At 61.6% G+C, this 23,896-nt stretch overlaps 4 protein-coding genes across 4 annotated transcripts; 3 read left to right on the top strand and 1 right to left on the bottom strand.

The window, feature by feature from the left end:
• Positions 1–10: 10 nt before the first annotated feature.
• Positions 11–4,399, top strand: PIH1D1 (PIH1 domain containing 1). The gene is made up of 9 exons (XM_037516980.2): positions 11–808; positions 1,110–1,173; positions 1,513–1,692; positions 2,615–2,676; positions 2,780–2,861; positions 3,292–3,421; positions 3,657–3,732; positions 4,011–4,154; positions 4,265–4,399. The coding sequence occupies exons 1-9, from the start codon at positions 719–721 to the stop codon at positions 4,304–4,306; spliced, it is 870 nt and encodes a 289-aa protein (XP_037372877.1). The 5' UTR covers positions 11–718; the 3' UTR covers positions 4,307–4,399.
• Positions 4,400–7,298: 2,899 nt separating this feature from the next.
• SLC17A7 (solute carrier family 17 member 7) lies at positions 7,299–17,829 on the top strand. Its single transcript, XM_037516978.2, has 12 exons — positions 7,299–7,479; positions 12,041–12,293; positions 13,207–13,325; positions 13,617–13,731; positions 13,810–13,897; positions 14,054–14,140; positions 14,230–14,372; positions 14,937–15,086; positions 15,217–15,349; positions 15,790–15,900; positions 16,098–16,225; positions 16,450–17,829. The coding sequence occupies exons 1-12, from the start codon at positions 7,418–7,420 to the stop codon at positions 16,741–16,743; spliced, it is 1,683 nt and encodes a 560-aa protein (XP_037372875.1). The 5' UTR covers positions 7,299–7,417; the 3' UTR covers positions 16,744–17,829.
• A 372-nt stretch (positions 17,830–18,201) lies between these two features.
• On the bottom strand, positions 18,202–21,732 carry GFY (golgi associated olfactory signaling regulator). The gene is made up of 4 exons (XM_037518203.2): positions 21,508–21,732; positions 19,191–20,360; positions 18,869–19,042; positions 18,202–18,401 (listed from the first exon to the last, which is right to left on the bottom strand). The coding sequence occupies exons 2-4, from the start codon at positions 20,338–20,340 to the stop codon at positions 18,202–18,204; spliced, it is 1,524 nt and encodes a 507-aa protein (XP_037374100.1). The 5' UTR covers positions 20,341–20,360; positions 21,508–21,732.
• Positions 21,733–22,996: 1,264 nt separating this feature from the next.
• On the top strand, positions 22,997–23,722 carry PTH2 (parathyroid hormone 2). Its single transcript, XM_037518202.1, has 2 exons — positions 22,997–23,118; positions 23,548–23,722. The coding sequence occupies exons 1-2, from the start codon at positions 22,997–22,999 to the stop codon at positions 23,720–23,722; spliced, it is 297 nt and encodes a 98-aa protein (XP_037374099.1).
• Positions 23,723–23,896: the final 174 nt, after the last annotated feature.

Below are 23,896 nucleotides of genomic sequence, written 5' to 3'. Positions count from 1 at the left end.
CTCGGTGTGGCGCATGCGTAGTGCTCGAGGCGGGGGGCCGAGGGGAAGGGAAACGTGGGTGTCCCGAGGGCTCCTCTTTGGGAGGGTGCGCGTATCGGTGTCTCCCCTCCAAACGGTTCCTGTTGGGGGCGGGAAGTGCAGCTTTTACTCCCACAAATGCATTTATTATTCAGTTCAGAGGCCAGAGGAAATCTTTAAGGATGGACATTGAAACGAAGGTTTTCAAATTGCTCCCAGGAAGCTGGGCGCTTGCGGTTTGGGGAGCGGCGGAAGTGTGGCTCTCCCGACGCCGGAAGTGTGGCGCTCGGGGACCGGCGTTAGGGACCGCCTCGGGTGTAATTTTGATTGGTGGAAGCGAGGGCCAGGACTTCAGGCCTCGCCTGTGATTGGTCGCGGGCGGAATGCGGACTCAGGATTGGTGGATGAGCGTAGTCGGAAGTGTGGGCTGCGCGGTTGGTTACCGAGGGACCGGAAGTGTGGCTGTCACTCCGGGCACTGGAGTCGGAGAAAGCATCTAGGGATACTGGCTCCCAGATGAATTGACCCAGTGTCTGGTCTCACAGGACTTGTACTTTCAGGCCAGATTCTTAGATTTCGAGTGGAATAGTGGGTATCCCGGGTTGGCTGAGGATCCGAGAGCAGGCCCAGCGTTCGGATCCCGTCCAAGGCTCCCCCACGTCGGGGTTGCTGGGGACGCTTAGGTCTCTTCCCTAGGGCTATGGCGGACTCGACGCTGCTAGTGTCGGAGCTCAGCGAAGCAGAGGCAATGGGTGCCGAGAAGGCGCGTTTGGAGGAGCTGCTGCTGCAGGTGCGGACCGATCCAACGCCAGGTCCTGGGTTGTGTGCGCGCGCGAAAACAGGAGTTCGGTTTCCAGCACGGAGTAGGGCCTGTGGGAATTGTAATTGTTTAACTCCAAGTTTATTAGGCTCTGGAAGAAATGGGAGTGGAGTTGGGGGCTCTTCTTCGGGTTACTTAAAGGAGGGGAAGGACATCATTTGTTTTATTCTTCACACATCTCATATGCATGAAAATTGATCAATAAACATTTGAGGAACAAATGAGGAGTCTGATCTCACAGAAGCCAGACTTGAGGTTTTTCTTCACACAGGCCTCCAAGGAGCTCCAGCAAGCCCAGACAAGACCAGAATCCACACAAATCCAACCTCAACCTGGTGAGAAAGGCAGAAGCCCCAAGAGAGAGGGATAGAGACACAGAGGTGGACGGAGGCTGGCGGGGAGGGGACACAATAATAGGGTACAGAAGCCTGGGGTGGGGGTAGGAATGAACAAAGTACAAGGAGAGCCATCCGAGGGGAAGAAGTGAGTAGCGGAACTGAGAATTGAAAACAGAATGAGGGTCAGCGATCACAGGGTTGGGAGGGAAACAGTCCCAGAAAGTGGAAGCAGGGACCTAAAAAGGGGAACAGATTAAAACAACAAGAAACTATGGGGAGGACGGAATGAAATAGACCCATGCAGAGACCCATGCAGGATCAACCCTTTTCCACCAGGTTTCTGCATAAAGACTAACTCATCGGAAGGGAAGGTTTTCATCAACATCTGTCACTCTCCTTCCATCCCTCCTCCGGCTGATGTGACAGAGGACGAGTTGCTCCAAATGTTGGAGGAGGACCAAGCCGGGTTTCGTATCCCCATGAGTCTGGGAGAGCCTCACGCTGAACTGGATGCAAGTCAGTGCCCTCAGCTGACCCAGGAATCTAGTTTCTTGGTTCATTTTTCCCAGGGGCCATCCCTAGTCTCCTGGGCATCTGGCACCCACTGCATGGGGCAGTCCTGGTTTTGCCTGCCTGGGCAGGCAGGCACTTTCCCCCACCCTTACCCCAGAGAGAGCTGGCAGTAGTGCCAAGATAACTGTCACTCATCCATTTTCTCTCCCCCTGCCCTCTCTCCTGTCTCTGCCTGCTCTCATTTCTCTGTTGCATTTTTGTCTCTATATCCTTGTGTTTTTTGTTTTTTCAATGCTTATATGTCTCCTGAAGCTTCCTGGGACCAAGCTTTGGGCAGTGCCCTGGGGTGTAGGGACATAGCAAACTCAGATCTTGCCCTTGAGAAACTGCCCATCTGGGTGAGGGTGAAGGATACAGGTGTGAGTCCACTGTGGTCTGGTTGGTGCTCTGCTGGAGAGAGCTCTTCACCGATACTGAGGGGTCAGGGAAAGCTTCCTGAAGAAGGAGATGTGGGATGTAAGATTTGAAGGAACTGGAGGAGTTCATCAGGCCAAGACAGAGATGAGAGATCCGGAGGCCAGAGAGAATGATTGAACTGCATCGGTCACTAGTGAGAACAATAGGAAGAAATTTAAAGGGACTGGGTGGTTAGAGAAGGGAGCGACTTTCCACACTTGGGCCTCCGGGGCCATGCTCAGGGGCTCAGACTCCCGCCCTGGGGCGCAGGGAAGAACTGTGAGCATGGGAGGGTCAGCACCGGAGGGAAAGACACAGGAGGCTAGAGAGTCCAGGCTGGCAAGTTTGTGTCCTGAACCCTCTCCAGTTCTTAAGGCTGTGGTCCTTTTTTTTGTTTTCTTTTAATATGTGTCTGGATGGGGGGTTCCCATGGAGGCTGGAGGGGTCTCACCCCTTTCTCTCCCCGCAGAAGGCCAGGGTTGTACCGCCTACGATGTAGCTGTCAACAGTGACTTCTACCGGAGGATGCAGGTTGGGGGCAGAGCTGCGGGTGAGGCCTGGGATGGGGCCTCTCCCTGTACCCCCAGCCCTGGCCCTCTGCATCCCACATAGCCTCTCCTCCTCTCACCCCTAGAACAGTGATTTCTTCCGAGAGTTTGTCATCACCATCGCCAGGGAGGGCCTTGAGGACAAGTACGGCCTGCAGTTGAATCCAGGTGAGGGGTGGGGCCGGGGCGGGGCTGAGCCCTCAGCTAGTTGGGGGGCAGCCCTTGGGAGAGGTGGGTTAATATGGGGGTGTTCTTAGCCGTTGGGCTGTGGCTTTCAGGGAGAGGGCAGGGTGCCAGCCGAGCCTCTCCAGGGTCCAGGTAGGGAGTCCTGATAAGGCTGTTGACAGCTACCCTGTAAGGGGTGTGGTCCAGACAGCCTGGGGGGGTGGGGGGACGGAGCCAGGAGCACCTCCAGAGGGCAGGTTTTATTGGTGAATACTCAGGGAGGTCAGGGTATGGTGGGTCGCCTTCCCGACAACACGTCTGTGGGTATGGTCAGATGCTGGGCTTCCATGACGTGGTGGAGCCTCTCCCTGGAGACTCCTGGCTGAACCAGACCCCCTATGGCAAAGGGTGCCCGCATCCCTTCCTCCCCCAGAGTGGCGCATGTTGAAGAATCGGCCTTTCATGGGCTCCATCTCGCAGCAAAACATCCGCTCCCGGCAGCGCCCTCGGATCCAGGAGCTGGGGAGTCAGTACGCGCCGGACTCACAGAGCCCTGAGGAAGGGTAGGCCTTGGATGGGTTCCCTCTCCTGGGTCTCCTCGGTGCCCCTTTAAAGTCCTTCCTCCCCCGACAGGGAGGCGAGCTGGGACTCTGGGAAGCCGGAGAGTGGAGGGGCAGGACTCTGAACTGGGGCCACGGCCGGCAGGAGGAAAGCAGGCAGGGAACAGCACATCAGGCAGAGGGAACAGCCGGCCGAGACTTGGCAGCTCCCCCCATCCTGGGTGTTGTTCTTCCCCAGCCCAGAAAAGCCTCACCTGAGCCTTTGGCTGGAAACCCCAGACCTCCTCTTGGCGGAAATTGACCTCCCCAAACTGGTGAGTTCTCGCTGGACCGCGGGGGAAGAACGAGGTCTGGAGGGTGTGATCTGGGCTTGTTGCTCCGTGAACCTGGCCAGGGCTGAGCACCGCTGCCCCCGCGTCCCACTCTGGTGCTGCCTGATGGTGCCCGGGCATCGTTACTGCCTCCACCTTTCTCCTGGGGGTTCAGGCGCTTTAAATAGACTATCTGCACACATGAAGCGCTCTCCCCGGTCTGTTTTTGTCAGCCGGTTGTTGGGGAGGGAACGAGTGGGCTGACTTGACCGCATCTCCAGAATGGCGCCCTGGGGCTGTCGCTGGAGATTGGGGAGCACCGCTTGGTGGTGGGGGGCCCCCAGCAGCTCTACCGTCTGGATGCCTACATCCCCTTTCGGATCAACTGTGATGAGAGCAAGGCAGCCTTCCATCGGAAGAGAAAGGTACATGGCGGGTGGGCTGCAGGGGTCTGGAGTCCCGGGTCTGATGGGGGTGGGCTGCAGGGCTGTCCTCCTGGGTCCTAAGTTTTCCTTCTCCTCTGCTCTTTCCTCAGCAACTGATGGTGGCCATGCCCCTTCTGGGGGTGCCTTCGTGACCTGTGCCTCCCTGGGCTTCTGAGTGGAGCATAGAAGGCAGTGGCGGATCTAAAATAGAAATAAAACATGTTTGTCTTGATCCTTGTCTGGTGAGGTGTGCACGGGCAGCGGGAGGGGCGGAGGAGGTTACACCGAGGCCTGGAGTCCCCTAGAGGTCGCTGCCCCAGCTCAGGCTTCCAGTCGCTCAGACCTCAGTGGCCCCAGAGCTGCCCCTCTCCTGCTCACAGCCCCTCATTGGCTCCCCAGTGCCCCCAAAAGATCCCCGCCCCTCAGCCCAGCATTCAAGGCTCCTGTGGTCTGAGCCTGCCATGCCTCTCTTTGGCCTCTCCCTCCCTTAATCTCTCACTGAATGAAGCGCTGACCAAGTGGGTCTGTGCACCTTCCCCGAGTTCCTATTGTTCCCTTTCCGCAGCAACCCCACAGTGCAGCCCAGGGCATGTCTCTGTCTGACCCTCAGGGGACATTGCCCGAGCCTTACAGTGACCTGGGCCACACCTAGCTCCAGCCGCTCTACTCTTCCTGACCAGCTGCCCATCTCTGGGGTCGTGTGTCACATCCCAACCTACCAAGCAATCTCCTGCTTCCTGCAAATACTGTTTCCTCTGCTTGAGAGGCCCCGCAATGCTACGCCTCCCCCATCCCCATCAGTCCTTTTATCCATTTTTTTGCACCTTTCCTGGAAAGTGTTTCAGATCTTCCCTGGCTGAGCAGCCTCCCAATGGTCCCCAATATCTGACACAGGATTCATGAATGCTTGCCAACACCCGCTCCTCCCATAGTGAGTTCTGAGAGGATTCATAATGAGGCAGCATCAGTGGTAAATCTAAGAACAGCGAGGAGGCTTTGGGTGGATCCCAGTGAAGTGGGGGTGTGGGGAAGCGGATAGTCGACCGTGAAATGCAAAGGTTGGGGGATGATGTCCCAGTAGGGTCTGAACGAGCAAGTGTTGGCGCTGTGTCCACCAGAGGGCGCAGCGTGGTCTCGGCCCTCGGCCTCAGAGAACTACAATTCCCAGCAGCCCTCGGAGTGCGCGGCTGTTCCAAAGCAAGCGGTGAGGGGCAGCGGCCCTTGGGGCTTGTAGTTCGCATGAGGAACTGCGCGGCGCCTCCGTGGAAGACCGACGAACTCATTCCCAGGTCCAAAGTGTGGGACTAGATTCTTTCCACCTTCTTAGGTCTCCATGGTGATGGTTCCGGCGAAGTCCTGGGATTTGGCAGCAGCCTGGGCCCCCTTCCCACTCCCCCCTCTTCACCATCTGCTCCACCTTCACACCTGGCGCAGAGCCGCGGCCGCCGCCTCCACAGCCAGGCGGGGATTCTGCGGCCACTGGGTGGCGCGCGTGGACGGCTCGGCGGGCTGCTCCTCCCTCAGCCCCGGGAGTCCCGGCTCCCAGCCCCGCCCTCAGCCCCGGGGATCCGGAGCCCCGGCCTCCTCCTTCAGGCCCGGGGGTCCAGGCCCCCAGCCCCGGGGTGCAGCACCCCAGCCTCCTCCTTCAGCCCCTGGGGTGCAGCACCCCAGCCTCCTTCAGCCCCGGGGGTCCCGGCCCCCAACGTCCTCCCTCACACCTGGGGGTCCAGGCTCTCAGCCCCTCCCTCAGCCCCGGGCCCCCTCCCTCAGCTCCTGGAGTCCAGCCCCGGCCACCGGCCCTTGGGACCCCGGGTTTTCGCAAACACTTGCAAAACCGTGAGAGCCAGAGACCCAGCGAGACAAAGCTGGAGGCGAGAGGCCGCGGCGGCCGGTGGGGCTGCTGGGCCACCCCGTCGGTGGCGCCCGGCCGCCGCGCCGGCTGCTCCCTCCCAACCCTCGCGGGCTTGTGCCACATCATGAAAATTTAATCCCAAATGCATTTGCGGCCCGACGCAGGGAGGTGGTGGGGAGAGGAGCACCCTCCTGGGGCCTGATCTGGACTCCGGGTGAGGAGGGGGGCGGGTGGGGGAGAGGGGCTCGAGACCCGCCCGCCCGCCGGAGACCGAGCAAAGTCGGGGTTCCAGCTCAGAGGGGCGGAGCTGAGGATGGGGGGGGTGGAGTAACAGCCGGATCCCAGAGGGAGGGACACAACTCGGGGTGCGGGGAGAGAATTGGCGAGTGGGGTCAGAACTCACTGACTCCAGGGGCAGATTCCGAGTTGCGGGGGCAACATCAGGACAGGGGCCGATCCCAGAGGAGGGGACCCAGCTCAGGGGCGGGAGCAGAACTTCGGGGACAGGGACGGAACTCATCGATAGGAGCCAAAACTCAGAGGCGGGAGGTTATGATGGCCTGTTGGGGGGGTATAAAGTTGTGGGTGATGGAACTCGGAAGGGCAGGGAAGGGTGTGAAGGGCCTGGGGTGGCGAGATGCCCCCAAAGAGGAACTGTACGGAGATGGAATTCAAATGGAGAAAGATGGAGGCAGGTGGATGAAAGTCAAGGGGAAAGAAACCGATGGAGGGAGAGCTGGGGGGTGAGCGAGTGCATCCACATGGGGCTGGGAGGGGGTGGGGAAAGAAGTCCCCGAATGAGGAAAGAGCTCTCTGAGCAAGCTGACCTGGGCACGAGGAGGGATGGGATGGAATGGAATTCAGGGCCCGGCCTGCGGGTCCGGAGGCAGAGCTCAGCAGAGGCAGGACTGGGCGGTTGAAATGCAGAAAGAGAAAACCCAGGGGCAGGTGGCTTTGTAGGGGAGGAAACTGCGAGCACCGAATTAGGGGCAACTGGAGGGAGGGGCACAAATCGCAGTTGGGGAAGAGAACTCGGGAGGCGAGAAAATCTGGGACAGAAGTAGCGGCGGGAAATGGAACGGAGGGGAAGGGCCGATCTGGGGGCGATGCTGCTCCGGGGGGCGAGTTCAGAGCGCCGCGGTGAGGTCTTGGGGCGGGGGGCGGGGCCAAAAGGGTGAGGGCCGGCTGGGGCGGGGCCAGGACGCGGGGCGGGGCCTGGCGGGGGGGCGGGGCCTCCAGAGCCCCGCCCCCGACGCCGAGTCCAGTGACAGCCCCCCGGCAGCCGGCGCTCACAGCCTCCTTCCCCCCGAGCGGAGCTGCGGGGCCGGCCGGGCGGGGGCGGACCCCGGGAACCCGGACACGGCCGCCCGGGCCCGCGGGCGGGGGGCTCGGCGGGGGGACCGGCGCCACCATGGAGTTCCGCCAGGAGGAGTTTCGGAAGCTAGCGGGACGCGCCCTCGGGAGGCTGCACCGGTGAGCGCGGTGGGGGTCCTGGGCGGGGGAGGGGTCGGGGGGGGGCACTGCTTCCCACCTGGGCGCAGACGGACAGCTGGGCAGGAGACACCGGCGGATGAGTGGGATCCACCCATCTGACCAGTTTCGCCTCTCGGTCTCCGGCTGCGCCTCTCCCTGATCCAGCCTCTGTCTCCTCCAGCATCTCCTCTTTCATTTTTCTGCGCCCCACCCCACCCCAGTCTCTCTCCTTTTCTTTGGGACTATGCGTTTCCCTCTCTTTCGGCCTCTGACGCCCTCCCCCACTTCTGGATCTCTTCTGCTAGCTTCTCTCTGCCTCCTTTCTCCGGGTCTCTGTCCCTCTCTCTCCCGCTCTCACTAGCTCTCCATCAACACCTCTGCCGGGGGCTCTGTCCCCCTCTCTAGGTCTCTGACTCTATCCTTTTGGGTTCCTGTCCTCTCTGTCTCTCTCCCTGGATTGTTACCCCCGCCCCCCACCCCAAGTCTCTCCATCTCTGTCTTGTCCAGTTTCTGACTCTCAGAGTGTTTAATCTGAAGCTAAAGCGGATTGGGGCCCACTGGTCCTTGTCCTTGGGGAGAGATCAGCAGGGAGGCAGAAATCAGGGTATCCTGGGTCTCTGGGGGAGAAGGGAGTTACCTGCCAAGTCCTGGGGTCGCTCTGACGTCCCAGAGGATTTTGGTTAGAGCTGAGAGAGCGATCCTCACAGCCAGGGAGATGACCCCAGTGACCTGTGTGTCCCCAGGGCAGTCTGGACACCTCCCTCTACTCTCTCACCCCCAACCCCAGCCCTGGCTCCAAGTCAGAGAAATTACTCAGCTGCGGAGAAGCCTAAAAATATCTGGCCACAGTGCGGGGAGGGGACGGCCCATCCCCACGGTGCCCCTGCGCTGGTCCCTCAGCCCCTGTCTCCTGGGCCCATGGCCTTGACCCCATCCTTGGTTGACCCTCCGCCTGTCTCACGAAGCCATGCAAGTCCTTTTTGGAGTCTACCACTGGTCCTTCTAGCTGAAAGTGTCCCCACCTTCGAGTAACAGGAGAGATGGGAATAGGGCTGGGCAGAAGGGAGGGGGCAGGAGGAGGGTGCTGTGATGGGGAGGTGGGGGGGAGCTGAGATAACCTCACCCCTTCTTTTCCCAATCTTCCAGCCCCATCCCCACCCTTTTTCTCGCCTCCTTTCACGAGTTTCTCAAAATACATCAGTGCGAAGTCAGGAGAGGGAGAGAGACGTGTTGTTGGAGGGGGCTGGGGTGGAGGCGGGAGGGACGGGTTCCTCAGGCCCCCTCCCTCAGTCGCTGCTTCTTATCTTCTCATGTGACTCCTTGGTCTGGCTCTGCCTTCCCTCACCTCTCTGAGCTACCCCCCACCCCAGCACCCTGAGACCCCAGAGTTCAGTACTCCCAGAACAGTAGCCAAGGATGTGGAATTGGGAGAGTATTTACATCTGAATCCTGGGGTTCACTTGGAGGGTTGCAGAGAAGAGCAACATAACACCCTGATTGCCTTTAATCACTAAACAACCTGCGGAAACTGAGGCTTGGCCTGAGCAGGCAGAGAGATCAAAGGATGAGGAGAGATGCCTTCACTCCAAGCTGGTCAGCGCCCTCCCGAGTCTGGGAGGGGGCCTGAGGACGTTCCTCGAGAGGAGTGATGGAGTGGGTGGAGAACTCCCTCAGGCCAGGAAACAGATGGAACCCTTGGGACAAGGATATGGGGTTGGGGAGAGGCGATTCAGGAGAAATGTGGAGCCAAGCAAGGGGCGAAGCAATGCTGGGGGACAGGAAGGGCTCAGATGCCAGAGATGCTTTTGTTTGTGACCTTGGACTTCTGTTTTCTGAGCCTCGGTTTCTCCAGTTGTCTGATGGGAAGAGAAGGGGGAAGGGACCAGAGGGACACGGGGGAGCAGAGGCCCAGGGGACCTTACAGAGAGCCCAGCGGAAGCAGAGACCCAGAGCAGGGGGCACTGAGACACCCTCTTCATTTTGGTCCACTGCCCCCTCACCGGCCCAGACAGAGGCCCGGGTATCCAGGGGGTGAGTGGTCCTCCATTCAGGCTCTCCTGATCCGTTCCTATCCTCTTCACAGCACTGGGGTGACCTTCATCTCAGCACCCCGTGTTCTTTTATCCTGAAATGATAGTCACGGTGTCCAGAACAGGCCTCCCCAAGACCTGCCGCTTTGGCATGTGGATTATTTCCTACTGAGGTCGGTCAGTCGAGCCGCTGTGGGCTCACAAGGAGCGGGGAGTCCTAGGAGAGGGAAATTGGGGGTCTTACCCAGGATTCAGGTTACCACTCAAAATACGCTTCCTTTCTGAATAACCTGTCTATATAGCAGGGCGGACATCTCCTTACAGAGCCCCTGTTCTTGGTCACGTGTGGCCTCCATCCTCGAAGCCCCCGGCCCCCATTCTACGCCTTAGCTTAGGGGATACACCTCGTCTTACCCCGTTCCCCAGACGCCTCCTGTCTATGTCCATTTCCAGTATGGATGAAATCAAACTGGTTCTCCCCTCCCCCCTAGCCCCCCTCTGATGGTCCCTCTGATTACTGGACAGCCTGAGAAGAGCCCAGAGGGGAAGTTGCCCCCTCCCGCCACGGCCATATTACCTTTGAAGTTCCCTTGTGCCCATTTCATAGACGTGGGCTACGGAGACCTCCCCTCCCCACCGAGCCAGCCGGCTCGGGGATCTGTGGACTCCGAGGAGAACAATGCAGATCAAATTTCCGGGGCTGCAATCACGCCCTGAGTTTCAGGGTCAAATAGCGTCGGAGAGCAACCTGGGTCAAAGCCGGCTCCCATTGGCTGACACGGCCGGGTGGGCGGGGCGCCCCGCCACACCGGTCGAGTCCCCCTGGGGGCTTCCCTCCCCCCCCCCCTGCTCTGTCTCCCCTCTCTCAGGGTCCCATTCCCCCTCCCGGGTTCTGTCCATTTCTTACCCCCCCACATCATTCTTTCCCCCACCCCTGTTTCTTAGCCCCCCTCCCAGTCTCCTTAAGTTCTGGAATGGGAGGGTGGCTGTGTTCTCTCATCTCTTCCACCCGCCTCCCCCCCCAACCGTCTGGCTGTTCTTTCCTCCCCCGTCCCAATCTCCCTCGCCTCCATCTGTTCTAGCCCCTTCCTGGGATCCAGCCCGGTCCCCTGGCTGCCTGGTGCCTCAGAGAGAGGCCGCACCTCACAAATCACATCCCCAGCCTGTCTCAGTCTCTTAGTCTCTCTCAAGCTCGGCGTCTGCATCCACAGTCTCTCTCCTGGCTTCGGTCCCCTCCCTCTCTGGGTCCTTGCCTTGCCTCTTCCTTCTTTTGGGGTCTCTGCCCATCTTATTCTCTTCCTCTCTCCCTCTGGGTCTCTCTCTCTCTCTCTCTCTCTCCATCTCTTCAGATCCCCCCAGATCTCTCCCTCCTTCTGTGTCTCTGACCCTCCTTCTCTCAGCTTCTGCCCCCCTCCATCTCTGTCACCCTCCATACCTGTCTCAGGGCACCTCTCTCTCCCTGCAACCTCTCTCTGGCTTCGAGCTGGCCCTCCAAGTACCCTCTCTGTCATCACAGACTCAATCCTGGATCCAGAACAGGCGGGGGCGAGAGCCGTGCTGGGGACTGAGCCAATCCCCCTACTAGGACCATCTGTCCCTTGCCAGGACACCACCCGCCATTCCCCCTCCCTACCCCCTGGGCTGACAGCCTGAACTCAAGTTTCCCCAGGGATGTCCGGCTGGGCTGCAGGGTTGCAGAACCTGGACATCGCCCCACCCTGTCCCAGAGAATGGACTTCCAGTGGCTGAATCGAGTCAGCAGGCTGTCAGCCCCACACCTGGGACCTGGAAGCTGGAAGGGCATGGGAGGAGGGAAGGAGGGTCGGTATATATAGCAGGCATGGCTGAGAAGCATCTGTTCTTTTGACACCTTTTGCTGAAGCATTTCCTTAGCGCCTTTTGCTTCCTCAAATAGACTCATCTAGGAGAGGGGGCTGGAGAGAGTCTCTGGGGTGGGGGTTGGGGGCACAGGCTCTGGATTGCAAAGAGTAGTCTAGGGCCTGAAACTCCAGTGGAGGGGCTTCCCTTGGTGCTGCAGGGGCTAAAGTGTCAGCACTATCAAGCTGTCGCCAGCCACTGCAACATGAGTTCAATCCCCAGCCAGGGAGCTGACCCATATGGTGCAGCAGACCTCTCCTGTCTCCCTGCTGCTCCCCTCAGCAGCGTATTTCAGTCAGTCCACCTGTTCTGTTCCCCACTCTGTCTCTGGTGAATCCTCTCACCTCCCTACACCTCTGGGCTACACCCCAGTTCTTGTATGCATAAATACATCTTTAAAAACCCAACCCACCAACCAACCAACCAAACAGACTCCAGTGGAGAGATGACAGGCTGGGGGTGAAGGGAATGAGGCCCTCCTTTGAGCGGGGAGGAGAGGGCAGGGGGCATGGAACTGATCTGAGGGAGCTGGAGACTGGGAGTCCAGATCCTGCATCCTGCGGAGAGAAGGGAGCTAGGACCGCTCTCCAGTCTCATGAGGTGGAGGGGCTGGGGGCCTGATGTCCAAGTCTCTGACTCTTGCTTCTCCGCAGCCTTCTGGAGAAGCGGCAGGAAGGTGCAGAGACGCTGGAACTGAGTGCTGACGGGCGCCCGGTGACCACGCACACCCGCGACCCGCCGGTACTGGATTGCACCTGCTTTGGGCTCCCTCGCCGCTACATTATCGCCATCATGAGCGGTCTGGGCTTCTGCATCAGCTTTGGCATCCGCTGCAACCTCGGCGTGGCCATCGTGTCCATGGTCAATAACAGCACGACCCACCGCGGGGGCCACGTGGTGGTGCAGGTAGCCGCTGGAGCGATTCCGCGCCCTGCTCGCCCCTACGAGCGCCCACACCCCTGGTGACATCACGTGGGCCCCCGGAGAAGTCCAGACCACGCCCCTTCAAATCACAACGGGGCGGGGGGCGGGGGCCCAGCTCATCGGTGCCGCCCCCTCCGCTGGATCCTAGCGTGGAAACCAGCCTCTGGGCGCGCCCCTTCCGAAGCCCCGCCCAGATCTAAATGAGGCCCCGCCCGAGAGAGTTCAAGTCCCTGATTTGAAAATGTAGACTGTTCCAGATTAGCTCCCCTAAGTGTGACCCCTGCTCCGTTTTGGGCGCCCTAGCAGCATTGCACCCCTGCTTCCCACGCCGGACCCAGGGTCACATCTGCTTAATCCCAGTCCCCTCGCAGGCTCTCCTCTGAATTTCTGAAGTTGCTCTGCTGAGTCCCGCTAGGTCTTCTCTGGCCCTTACTTATAGCCCCTCTTCCTCCCAGGCCATCTCCACTATTTTAATTTCAGTGTGGGCTGTGTCCCTACCTCAGAAAAAGCCCTGATTTGGACTGTGGTCTGCTTTGCCCCCTGATTCCGCCCAGTCGGCCTTTTTACCTATTTCTAGTCCCTGCCTAGATTCCCTCCAAATCATTCCGCAAACAGTTCGTAAGTCGGTTAGCAATGGAGAGAGAGCCCTGGCTCTCGCATAGGGTCCCCTAGATATTCACAGAGGGGGCAGGAGAGCAGGTAAAGTGAGATTTCCGGGCGGCAACAGGCCCCGTTGCTAAGGTAGTGCGGCCCTAGCAACGTGGGGGCGCCGGGGGTGGGTGGGAGAGAGGGGATCCTTGCTGCTGATTGGCCCAGGGGCCGCCCGTGAGTGCTGATTGGCGGAGAGGCCGAGCCGGAGCAGGGCGGCGAGTTTGACGCGCCTTTTGGCCCACAGAAAGCTCAGTTCAACTGGGATCCCGAGACTGTCGGCCTCATCCACGGCTCCTTTTTCTGGGGCTACATTGTCACCCAGATTCCCGGAGGATTCATCTGTCAAAAATTCGCGGCCAACAGGTACGGGGTGGGGTCTGGAGGTGGGCGAGAACTGCTAGGGTGTGGGTGGCGTTGCAGGGTGTGGCTTTGCATTTTGGGGTACGCTCCTGGAAAGCTGGAGGACCCTGAGTTCGGGGACCGGTTCTTAAAGAAAGGCTGTGTTTGTGGTTGTGGAGGGTAGGAGTCACACAGAAAGTGGGGGCCGGGGCTTTAGGGGACGCAGAGTCTGGCCTCCGTGGGCAGGAAGGCCAGATTGCTAGGCATGGCGGGATCGCTGGAGCCTTTTGTGGGACCACGGACTCTTCCCGTCAGGGTTTTTGGCTTTGCCATTGTGGCTACATCCACGTTAAACATGCTGATCCCCTCGGCGGCCCGCGTCCACTATGGCTGTGTCATCTTCGTGAGGATCCTGCAGGGGTTGGTGGAGGTAAATCCCGGCCCCATATGACCCCGCCCCCGGTCCGACCCCGCCTCTTCTCCTTGACCTGGGTTTTCTCCGCCTTAGGGGGTCACGTACCCCGCCTGCCATGGAATCTGGAGCAAATGGGCCCCGCCCTTAGAGCGGAGTCGCCTGGCGACAACAGCCTTTTGCGGTGAGAGGAGGGGGCGCCGGGTGTGCAGACTTGCGGATCCGAGGGTTGGGGGGAGCTGGGGCCGGGGTCCCGGGTCTGAAGCAGGAGGGGCTGCGGGTGCGGGCTGAAGTGTCTGAGGAAGGGTGGGCTTGTCTCCCCCCCACGTCGTCCCCCTAGGTTCCTACGCTGGGGCGGTGGTCGCGATGCCTCTGGCCGGGGTCCTGGTGCAGTACTCGGGGTGGAGCTCCGTGTTCTACGTCTACGGTGAGGGGCCCAGACACCGGGTCTGGGTGGCGCTGGGGCGCGGCGAGGCCGGTGGTCACCTCGCTTCCATCCCCTCCTGAACCCCCCAGGCAGTTTCGGGATCTTCTGGTACCTGTTCTGGCTGCTCGTCTCCTATGAGTCTCCGGCTCTGCACCCCAGCATTTCGGAGGAGGAGCGCAAGTACATCGAGGACGCCATCGGCGAGAGCGCCAAACTCATGAACCCGGTCACGGTTCGGGCTCCAGCCTGCGCGGGGTGGGGCGCGGTGGGGAGCCGAGAGATGGGCAGGTCGGAGGCCTTGAACTGGAGGAAGGGGGCGTTGAACCCGCGCAACGAGTAGCTCCGAGCGGCTTCCTGCCGGCTCTGGGAGAGGAGGTGGGCTTGCGGGGGGCGGCGTTAGAACCTGGAGGTGCCGGGCTAAAGCCGGGAGCCCCGGTCAGTGGGCGCCGAGGGCGGGCCGGGTCGCTCGATGGGCGGGACCACGGCCTCTGGTGGGGTGTGGTTAAAACCAGCAGCGGCCAGACCCGAACGCGGGGTTTCACTTAGACCTTGGGGGTGGATGAGGCTAGAATTAGGGGTCGTGAATTGAATGAAGAGACCCCTGGGTCCCTGAGGGTCATCGTGGGGTCCGGACACCCGCGAACTTGAGGGGTCCCTGCCTCCCTGAAGTGTCACCAGAGTCCTCAGAGGGTCAAAGTGAGGCCGGTCTGAGGAGCTGTAGTGGGGCCCCCGAAAGGGCAGGCAGAGCACCCTGCTCTGGTCTCTGCCTTAGCGGTCTGTCCTGCCGCCCCCACAGAAATTTAACACCCCTTGGCGGCGCTTCTTCACGTCCATGCCGGTCTACGCCATCATCGTGGCCAACTTCTGCCGCAGCTGGACGTTCTACCTGCTCCTTATCTCCCAGCCTGCTTACTTCGAAGAAGTGTTCGGCTTCGAGATCAGCAAGGTCGGGGGGCAGGGGGCATGGCAGGGGCTGAAGCGGAAGGACCGGGATCCGAACCCCAAGGGGTTGGAACCCAGGGGCAGGGAGGCAGCCGCGGGCCCTGACCGCCCGCCCTCTTCTCCCGCGGGCGCAGGTGGGCCTGGTGTCGGCGTTGCCCCACTTGGTCATGACCATCATCGTGCCCATTGGCGGCCAGATCGCGGACTTCCTGAGAAGCCGCCGCATCATGTCCACCACCAACGTGCGCAAGCTGATGAACTGCGGGGGTGAGCGCGGAGCGGGCGGGCGTGGCGGGCGGGCGGGCGGGGCGGGGCTCCGGGAGGGGCGTGGCGGTGGGCGTGGCCAAGAAAAGCCCGGCTCGGGGCGGGGCCTCCACGGGGCGGGGCGGAGACGGGGAAGAGCTGGGCGTTGGGGAGAGAGTGGGGGGCCTGGCGATGAAGTCTGCCTAAGGAGCGGGGCCAGAGGGAAGGGGTGAAGGTTCCAGGTGGGACCCGACCCTGCATCTCCAGGGCCCCCCGGGGCCGTGGAACTCGTGGCGATCCTGGGCCGCGCGTCGGGGAGCTCAGGACTTGGGGAGCGCGGGCGGCGCGGGGAGCTGCGCGGGCCCGCGCGAGGCCGTCAGGCGGGCGCGGGGAGTCGGCTGCGGCGGGGACGGGTTGGAGGGGCGGCGTGGGGCCAGGGGAGCTCAGACGAGGCGGCCCCCTAGGTTTCGGCATGGAGGCCACGCTGCTGCTGGTGGTCGGCTACTCGCACTCCAAGGGCGTGGCCATCTCCTTCCTCGTCCTCGCCGTGGGCTTCAGCGGCTTCGCCATCTCCGGTGAGAACCGCGGGTCCGCCGCGTGGCGGTCTCTGGTCGGCCCTGTGGGGAGCTCTGCGGGGCAGGAAGGGGCCCTCCCAGGCCTCGCAGAAATGGGCTCCAAGAGCAGCGGGGTCCGGTGAGGCTGGGGGGAGGCGGAGCGGGTCAGCGGCCGGCGCCCGCGGGAGATCCGGTGACTCCGCCTCCCTCCGCGCCAGGCTTCAACGTGAACCACCTGGACATCGCCCCGCGCTACGCCAGCATCCTCATGGGCATCTCCAACGGCGTGGGCACGTTGTCGGGCATGGTGTGCCCCATCATTGTGGGCGCCATGACTAAGCACAAGGTCTGTGTGGCACCTGACCCGCTTGCCCTCCAGATTTGTGTGTGGTCCCTGTCTGAAGTGCCCGCCCGCCCTGAACTCACTGCCCCCCCTCTGGGTGCCCTTCAGGCTCTCCGATGGGTCCCCCGTCTGTCTCTGGCCTGTCTCCTCTTTGCAAGTTCTCTCCCCACCACTCCTGTTTCTCCCAGGGGACTCTGTGACCCCAGCCCCCTTCTATCCCCCTGCAGACTCGGGAAGAGTGGCAGTATGTGTTCCTGATCGCCTCCCTGGTGCACTACGGGGGTGTCATCTTCTACGGGGTCTTCGCTTCTGGAGAGAAGCAGCCATGGGCAGAGCCTGAGGAGATGAGTGAAGAGAAATGTGGCTTCGTAGGCCATGACCAGCTGGCTGGCAGTGACGAGAGCGATATGGAGGATGAGGCTGAGCCCCCCGGAGCACCTCCTGCTCCTCCTCCTTCCTATGGGGCTACACACAGCACATTTCAGCCCCCAAGACCCCCACCCCCTGTCCGGGGCTACTGACCATGTGCCTCCCACTGAATGGCAGTTTCCAGGACCTCCATGCCACACATCTCTGGCCTGAATGACAGTGTCAAGGAGCCCCACTCCTCAGTCCAGCCTCAGGCCTAAGAAGCACTCTCCCTGGTTCCCCCTGCTGTCAAGTCCTCTTCCCCTCCTGAAGGCCTCTCAGGGGTAATGAAGCTGTAGAATGGCAGTTTCAAGGATACCCAAATTCCCCCAAAGGTTCCCTCTCCACTTGTTCTGCCTCAGTGGTTTCAAATCTCTCCTTTCAGGGCTTTATTTGGATGGACAGTTGAATCTCTTACTCTTGTGGTTTTGGGCACCTGCCCCCTTTTCCTTTAACCCCAGGGACTCTCAGGCTAACCCCTGTGATTTCTCAGCCCCCCTCTCCCTTCAGAAAAACTCAAGGTCTTCCTCTAGAAGTTTCAAATCTCTCTCAACTCTGCATTTTCCAGGTTGGGCTAACCAACCACCCATCCCCGCTGTTCTAGGGTTTGATTCTCACCAGCGTTTCTGAGGGAAAATGGCGGTTTCAAGTCCCCCCTTCACCTCTCCCTCCACTAGCAGAGTCTGCTGTTGCACCAAATTCCCCAGGACCTCCCTAGCTTAGCACAATGTCTAGGGGAGCAACCAAAATGGCGGTTTTAACGAAATGCTTCTTATCACCCCCATGCACTTTTTTCTGACACGGTTTTCAGGTCTAAATAGTGGCTGCTCGGCTCCATCAACGCAATGGTTTGAGCCACCAACCATTGAACGTCCCCATGGTGGTTTCAAGATGCCCTCATGCCCCCAATTCCTTGCACTTTATTCTCCTGGGTGGTTTCAAACTACCCTCATTTTCTCAGTGGCCATTTGTTGTGTCCCTCAGGGGCTAAATGACTCATGATCTGGGATCTTCCCCTCTCCGATGCCCCTTCTTCAGCTTAGAATTTGGGGAGCATATGTAGAAGTGACAGAATCCCAGGAATGGGAATGGGGAGAGGGGGAGGGGTGTTCTTTCCCAGGGCAGGTTTGTGTCTTTGTGTCTCTGTCTCTGTGATTGTAAATCCTGCCCTGCCCCACTCCCAATAAAATGCTTTGGTGGACACAGTCAGTGTCGTGGGGGTCACAAGAAGACCAGGCCCACCTCCTCCCTCAGACCCAGGCATCCAGGCCCCCAGCCCCTCTCCCTCAGGAGGCCCATCTCCTTCCTCCTCCTACCCCCCTCCCTCACACCCGGTATCCCCCCACCCCACACTCCCTGCCCCCCAGTCAGGTGGTCAGAGGGTGTGTAACCGTGGGAACATGCGCTTTATTCGGCTTCAGCCGGTGTTCTCCGGTCACCGCGAAAGCATTCCTGTCTTGGACCCTCTATCCGAGAGGCCCACTATGTAGCAAAGCAGGCCTGGAGGACAGGACCTCTGGGACCTTCCTCTGTCTGGGGTTGGCGCAGATCTGGCGGGGCCCGAGCGGGGCTCACACGAAATTGTTGGGGAGCGTGGCTGGGGAGAGCGGCTCCAGGCGCTGGGGGCGGCCCCCGCGGGGCGGCGGGGGCAACTTGGGCGGCAGCGGGGGCGTGGGCGGTGGCTGCTTGGTGGAGATGTGTGAAGGGACCCAGGCGTCGGGCGCATAAAAGTAGAGGTCGTAGGGGTCCTTCGGAGTGTCCAAATGCATAACTGTGGGAGCAAAGGAGCGGGGTCACCCCCTGGCTGGCACGGGGCTGGCCGGCTCTGCAGCGCCGAGGGCCGGGGAGGAGGAGGCGAGGGGGGATTCTGATCAGCCTTTCCAAGTGGGTTTTCGAGTCAAAGGGGGAGGGCGCCTGAGCAGGCGGGGGGCGTGGTCTCGCCCAACGGGGGCGGAGCCTCCCGAAGGGGCGGGGAATGCGGGGCTCGCGCTCTAGGCAGGGGAGGGGCGGGGCTTGTGGGGGTCTCTGGCTCCCCGCCAGCTGAGGAGCCCCCCACCCCGGGCAGGGGCGGGGCGGGACGTGAACACGACATTGCTGAGAACTGGGAGGCCGGACCTGGCCAGGGAGGGCTCAGAGCTCCTCTTAACCTTTCAAGGGGGGGGGTCTGTCCTTTTGGGTGGGGCACCCTAAAGTGCCAGGACAGGCGTGCAAAGGAGGGACGCCGTAAGGGTCGCTCACCCGGTTCGTCTCCGTCGTTCGGAAGCCGGTGGTGTGCGAAGGGCCGGTGCCGGCTGGCCCGGCGGTAGAGACACCACAGCAGCAGGAAAATGCCGATCAGCAGCCCGGTCCCCGCGAGGAACAGGCACAAGGCCCCGCCCGCCACGCCCCGGGGGCGTCCCACCAGAGTCACCCCTGAGGAAGGAGGCCCAGAGGATGAGCAATCGAAGCCCCCTACCCCCTTCTCCCTCCGACCCAGAGTTCGGGGCTACAGGCCCCTCTTCCCTTCGCCCGGAAGCCCCGGCTCCCAGCCCCTCCGCCCGCGGACCCGGGAGCCCCTCACCGGTCTCCTCCACTCGCTCCACCACGATGATCGTGTTGACTCTCTCACCTCGGCCGCGCCTTTGGGGGGCCCGCGGAGTGGCGGGGGCCGGCTTATTTGGGGGCCCTGGAGGAGCAGGGGGGCCTACAATTCGGCCTGACGGAGGAGGGGTGTTGGGCCCTTTAGGGCTAGAGTTTTGGGGGACTGTCGGCTCCACGGTCCCGGAAGAATTCGAAGTGGGTAATTTAAGGAATTCGGGCTGGGTAGCTGCTGGGGTTTCTGGTTTGGGGTTCTGGGGCCGCTCATTTAGGGCAGTAGCTCCCTCCTTGAAGGGTGCAGGCGTTTCTGGGTGAAGACTAGCTGCGGTCTCCAGGCCGGAGGCCACGGGTGTCTCTGATGCATCTTCGTAGTGGGTTGTGGGGATTTCTGTTTGGGGAATTTCAGTAGGGCTGTGGGTTACATGGGATGCTGGGCCAGGGGTTTCAGTAGGGTCAGAATGGAGGCTCTGAGGGAATTCAGAGTTTGGGATGTCAGTGGCTTCTGGGTTGTGGGTTTCTGGAAAACTGGGGTGAAATGCGTTGGTGGGGTTAGGATTTGGGGTCTCAGGAGCTTCTGCATATGAAATTTCAGTGGAGTTAGGTTTGGGAATCTCTGGGGATTCTTGGTGTAGAATCTGGGTAGGCTTCGGGTTTGAGTTTTCAATAAAAGCTAAATTAGCTTTGGGGGTCTCAGGGGACAGGGGAGGTGGAATTTCAGTTGGATCAGGTTGGGAGGTCTCGGAAGGTTCTGAATGTGTTGTTTTGGAGGGGTTAATTTGAGGGTTCTCCAGGGATTCTGATATTGAGGTGTTAAGTGACTTAGGCTGGGGGTTCTCAGGAGACTCTGGGTGTGGGATTTCTGGGAGGTCAGGTCTGGGGGTCTCAGAGACGGCAAGGGGAGAGGGCTCAGGGGAAGCCACATGAGGTGTCTTGGAGGGCTCTGGAGAGGCAGTCCCAGGGAATTCTGGGTCAGGAAGGTCCCGAGCGGAATTTTCAGAAGGGTGGGGGGAGGTTTCAGAGGGATGGCCCATCTCCGCGAAGCCCGCAGACGGTGAGGCCGAAGGGGCGGCCCTGGAACCCAGCGGAGCCAGGAGGAAGGCGAGGAGGAGGAGAATCGGGCTGAAGGATTTCATGGCTCCGGGAGACGCCTGAGCTGCGGAGGGAGGGGGGAGCGGGAAGGAAGGGGTTAAGGCCGGAAGCGCTGAGGAGCCCCTGGGGGCTCCGGGAGGGCACACGCGCGCGCGCGCGCGCACACACACACACACACACGCACACACACACGGCCACGCCCACTGATCCCCAGGTAGACCTGGTCCCCAGCTCCGCTAGGCACCCGGGAAAGTTGCCTACTGCACCTCCCAGAAGGATGTGGGGCGGTCGCCGCGTAGCCAAGGGAGATTGAGGCGCGGGGCTTCCTGGGAGTCGTAGTTAATTTCCTCGTCGGTTTCTCCCACGGGGTCCCAGGAAAACTGGCAAAGAATGACCCCTCTCCACGCCCTTAAACCTCGTCTACTGGGACTTCGGAGGGTGCACACCTCGAGGGGACGCGGGAAAGCCTTCCTCCCCGAGCCCCGGGGGCTCTTTGACCAGTTGTTTACTGCGCCTCCCCGAAGGGAGGAAGGAGTCTCAGGGGAAGACTTAGGGTGGGGGCAGACTCCAGGATCTGAGGGAGGAGGGGCTGGGGGTCTGGGCTCCAGGATCTGAGGGAGGAGGGGCTGGGGGCCTGGACCCTCGGGTGTGAGGGAGGAGGCTGGGGGTCTGGGCTCCAGGGCCTGAGGGAGGAGGCTGGGGGTCTGGACTCCAGGGCCTGAGGGAGGAGGCTGGGGGCCCCAACGCCTGGATCTGAGAGAGGAGGAAGACTTCAGGGTCTGGGCAGGAAGACTGCTGGGGATTCAGACTCCTGTGCCCTGAGGGTGGAGGCCTCTTTGGGTCTAAACTCCTGGTTATTCAGGGAGGTGAGGCCCAGATCAGATGCCTAGAATTTGGAGCAAAACGGAGGGGCTGGATTACAGAAGAGAATGGAGATAAGAGTCTAGAACTTCTGGGTCCTGAGGTAGAAGGGGTTTGGGAGCTCTGAGTCTTGGATCCTCCAGAGATAGGGGTGGAAGGGTCTGGATTCCTCTGCCTTTGGGGGAGAGAGCTGTGGGGCAGCACTAGGTCTGTTTACTGAAGGTGAATGGAGATCTCAGGGCCTTGGGGGCTCACCTAGGGCAGAGATGCTTAAGTCTGTGGACAGGCGGAGGTGGGAAGAGCAGACACCTGGATGGGACAAGGTCACTCGGGGGCCGGGGGTGTCTTACCTGCTCCGTGGGGTCCGAGGTAACGGCAGGTGTGCAGAGCTGGATGCAGAGCTGGGTGAATGCTGCAGAGTGACTCTGGGCGGGGCAGCAGGAGGTGGCATCCCCAGGGCCAGGGTGCTGCACCTGACCCCCTCCCCAGGGATCCTGGGAGCCTAGCAACGGGCTTGGACTCTTAAAGATACAGCGATAAAGGAAGCTGTCTCTGGTGTGGGGAAAGGAGTTAGAGACTGGGTGATCTGATGGAGCCATGTGCCCCAAAACCCAGCTTCCCTTTGAAACCAAGAGTCTCCTCCAAACCCAAGAACCCACATCCCTGTTACCCTCCCAATCCAAGACTCTGGTGTCTGTGTGAGCGTGTGCGTGTGTAGGGGGGGCTGCTAGATCCTCAGTCCAGGAATTCAGGGCCCCAGCACCTCTTTCCCAGGAGTCCCAGAGTTCCTCTCCCTTCATTTCCTGTACCCAGAAACCCAGCCCCTGTTCCCCTCCTCTCTGGCGAGTTAGGAGTTGGCTTCCCGGGTCTTGTCAATCCCAGCACAGTTGGCCCCTGCCTCATGGGACTTCCCAACCTTTGCCTGCTGTGCAGAGGGCACCCTCTTAAGGGCCAGTGTGTGTGTGTGTGTGGGGGGGGATTGGCTCTTCTCATTACACCACCCCCAAACTCCTCCCCAGGAAGGATTTGCACACAGGGCCTTTGCCCATCTCCACCCCCTCCTCTTCCAGGTCTCTACTTTTCTGACTCTGCCTGTCCCCTTCCCAGCCTTCACCCTCCGCCACCAGCACCCTGTGCCTTCTCTTGTGCACCCCCCCTTCTTGATTCTCTCCCGACCCGGATTTATCTCTGGGCTCTCTGTCCAGGCTGGCTGTCCTTCTGTCCCCATCTGTCTGTCTTCCCTCCTCTCAGCCTCCGTCCCCCTCTCTTCTCCTCGCTCCCTTCCTGCTCGTGTCTCCCTCTCGCTCCCTTCCTTCCTCTTCCCTTCTGCCACTGTCTTTGTCTTTCCTGCTCGTGGTGACTTTCTCATCTCTTTGTATCTGTCCCCCCCCCAGTCGGTCCCCAATGGCTCCCCTTTTCTGTGTCTCTCTGGCTTCTGCTCTGAAGGTCCGTCCCCGTCTCTATTTTTATCCCTCGGACACACCCCACGTCCCCTTCTCTGTCTGGCCCTCCCTCCACCGCAGGTCCCGGCTCCCGGTCCCAATTAGTTTGGTGGCCGCTACCGGTGGCAGGGCCCCCACCCCCGGGCTCCTCATTACCGCTGGCAGCTCCTAATGAGCCTGGGGGGGGCTGACCCCGTGCCCCCGGCCCCTGGTTTGCGTCACCGGCCGCTGCGGGGGCTGGGGCGGCAATATAAGGGGGCTGCCAGCCTCACCCGCCAAGCCTACTGCGCGGTAGGGGACCCTGCAAGTGGGTTTCATCAGGTGGGTGGATGGTGGGGCCCGGGGTCTGGGGCGGGACGCGGACCCCACTGAGCCCGCCCCTGTCTGTCCACAGGTGATGGAGACCCGCCAGGTGCCCAGGAGCCTCCGGGTGCGGCTGCTGCTGTTGCTGCTGCTGGTCGTGCCCTGGGGCACCCCCACGGCCTCGGGCGTCGCCCTGCCCCCCGCAGGGGTCCTCAGGTACGTGCGGCGCCCAGGCTCCCCGTGGGGGGTGGCGACGCCGAGCCGTGGGGACAGACCCAGAGGGGAAGAGAGACCCAGAGAGGGGGGGCCGGGGCGGACGGGGAAGCAGCAAAGGTACAGAAAGATGCCAGGACAGGCGTGGAGCGACTCGGAAGGAGTCAGGCCGAGCCCGGCCGCGCCGGGACACTCTGGCTGTGCGCCAGGCCGCGCGCCGGGGGCGGACCAGTGCCTCGGCTGGGTCGCGGGGCTCGGGGAGCTCCCGCCGGGCGAGGAGAGACAGAGACGCCCCCGCACCGAGAGATCGAGCCCGAGCCGGCCGCCCCAGCCGGGGCAGGAGCCGGGCTCGGGGTCGGCCCGCGGGGGGCGGCCCGGCGGCGCGCGCGAGGGGCCCGGGCGCGCGGTCACCGCTCTCCGCCTCTCCCGCAGCCTCCGCACCGCGGGCCGCGCCTGGGCGGGGGCGGCCGCCCCCCAGTCTCGGCGGAGCCTGGCGCTGGCGGACGACGCGGCTTTCCGGGAGCGCGCGCGGCTGCGGGCCGCCCTCGAGCGCCGCCACTGGCTGAACTCGTACATGCACAAGCTGCTGGTGCTCGACGCGCCCTGAGCCCCGCCCGCCCCAATAAACAGCCGCTGTGCGCCCCGACTCGGCCTCCTTCTTGCGCCGCCGGGGTTTCGGGGTGGGGTGGGGAGCGGGGCTGCGGCGGCCGCTGCGGGGTCTCGCTCCGCGGTCCCCTCTCTTCTCTCCTGTCGTCTTTTCCTCGCGCCCGTCCTCTCTCCC

This window comes from Talpa occidentalis, unplaced genomic scaffold, assembly GCF_014898055.3.
Source record: "Talpa occidentalis isolate TD23 unplaced genomic scaffold, MPIMG_talOcc4v2.1 talOcc4.17, whole genome shotgun sequence".
NCBI lineage: Eukaryota > Metazoa > Chordata > Mammalia > Eulipotyphla > Talpidae > Talpa > Talpa occidentalis.
The sequence above is the reverse complement of the archived record's forward strand: the minus strand, read 5'-3'. Positions and strand labels throughout refer to the sequence as shown.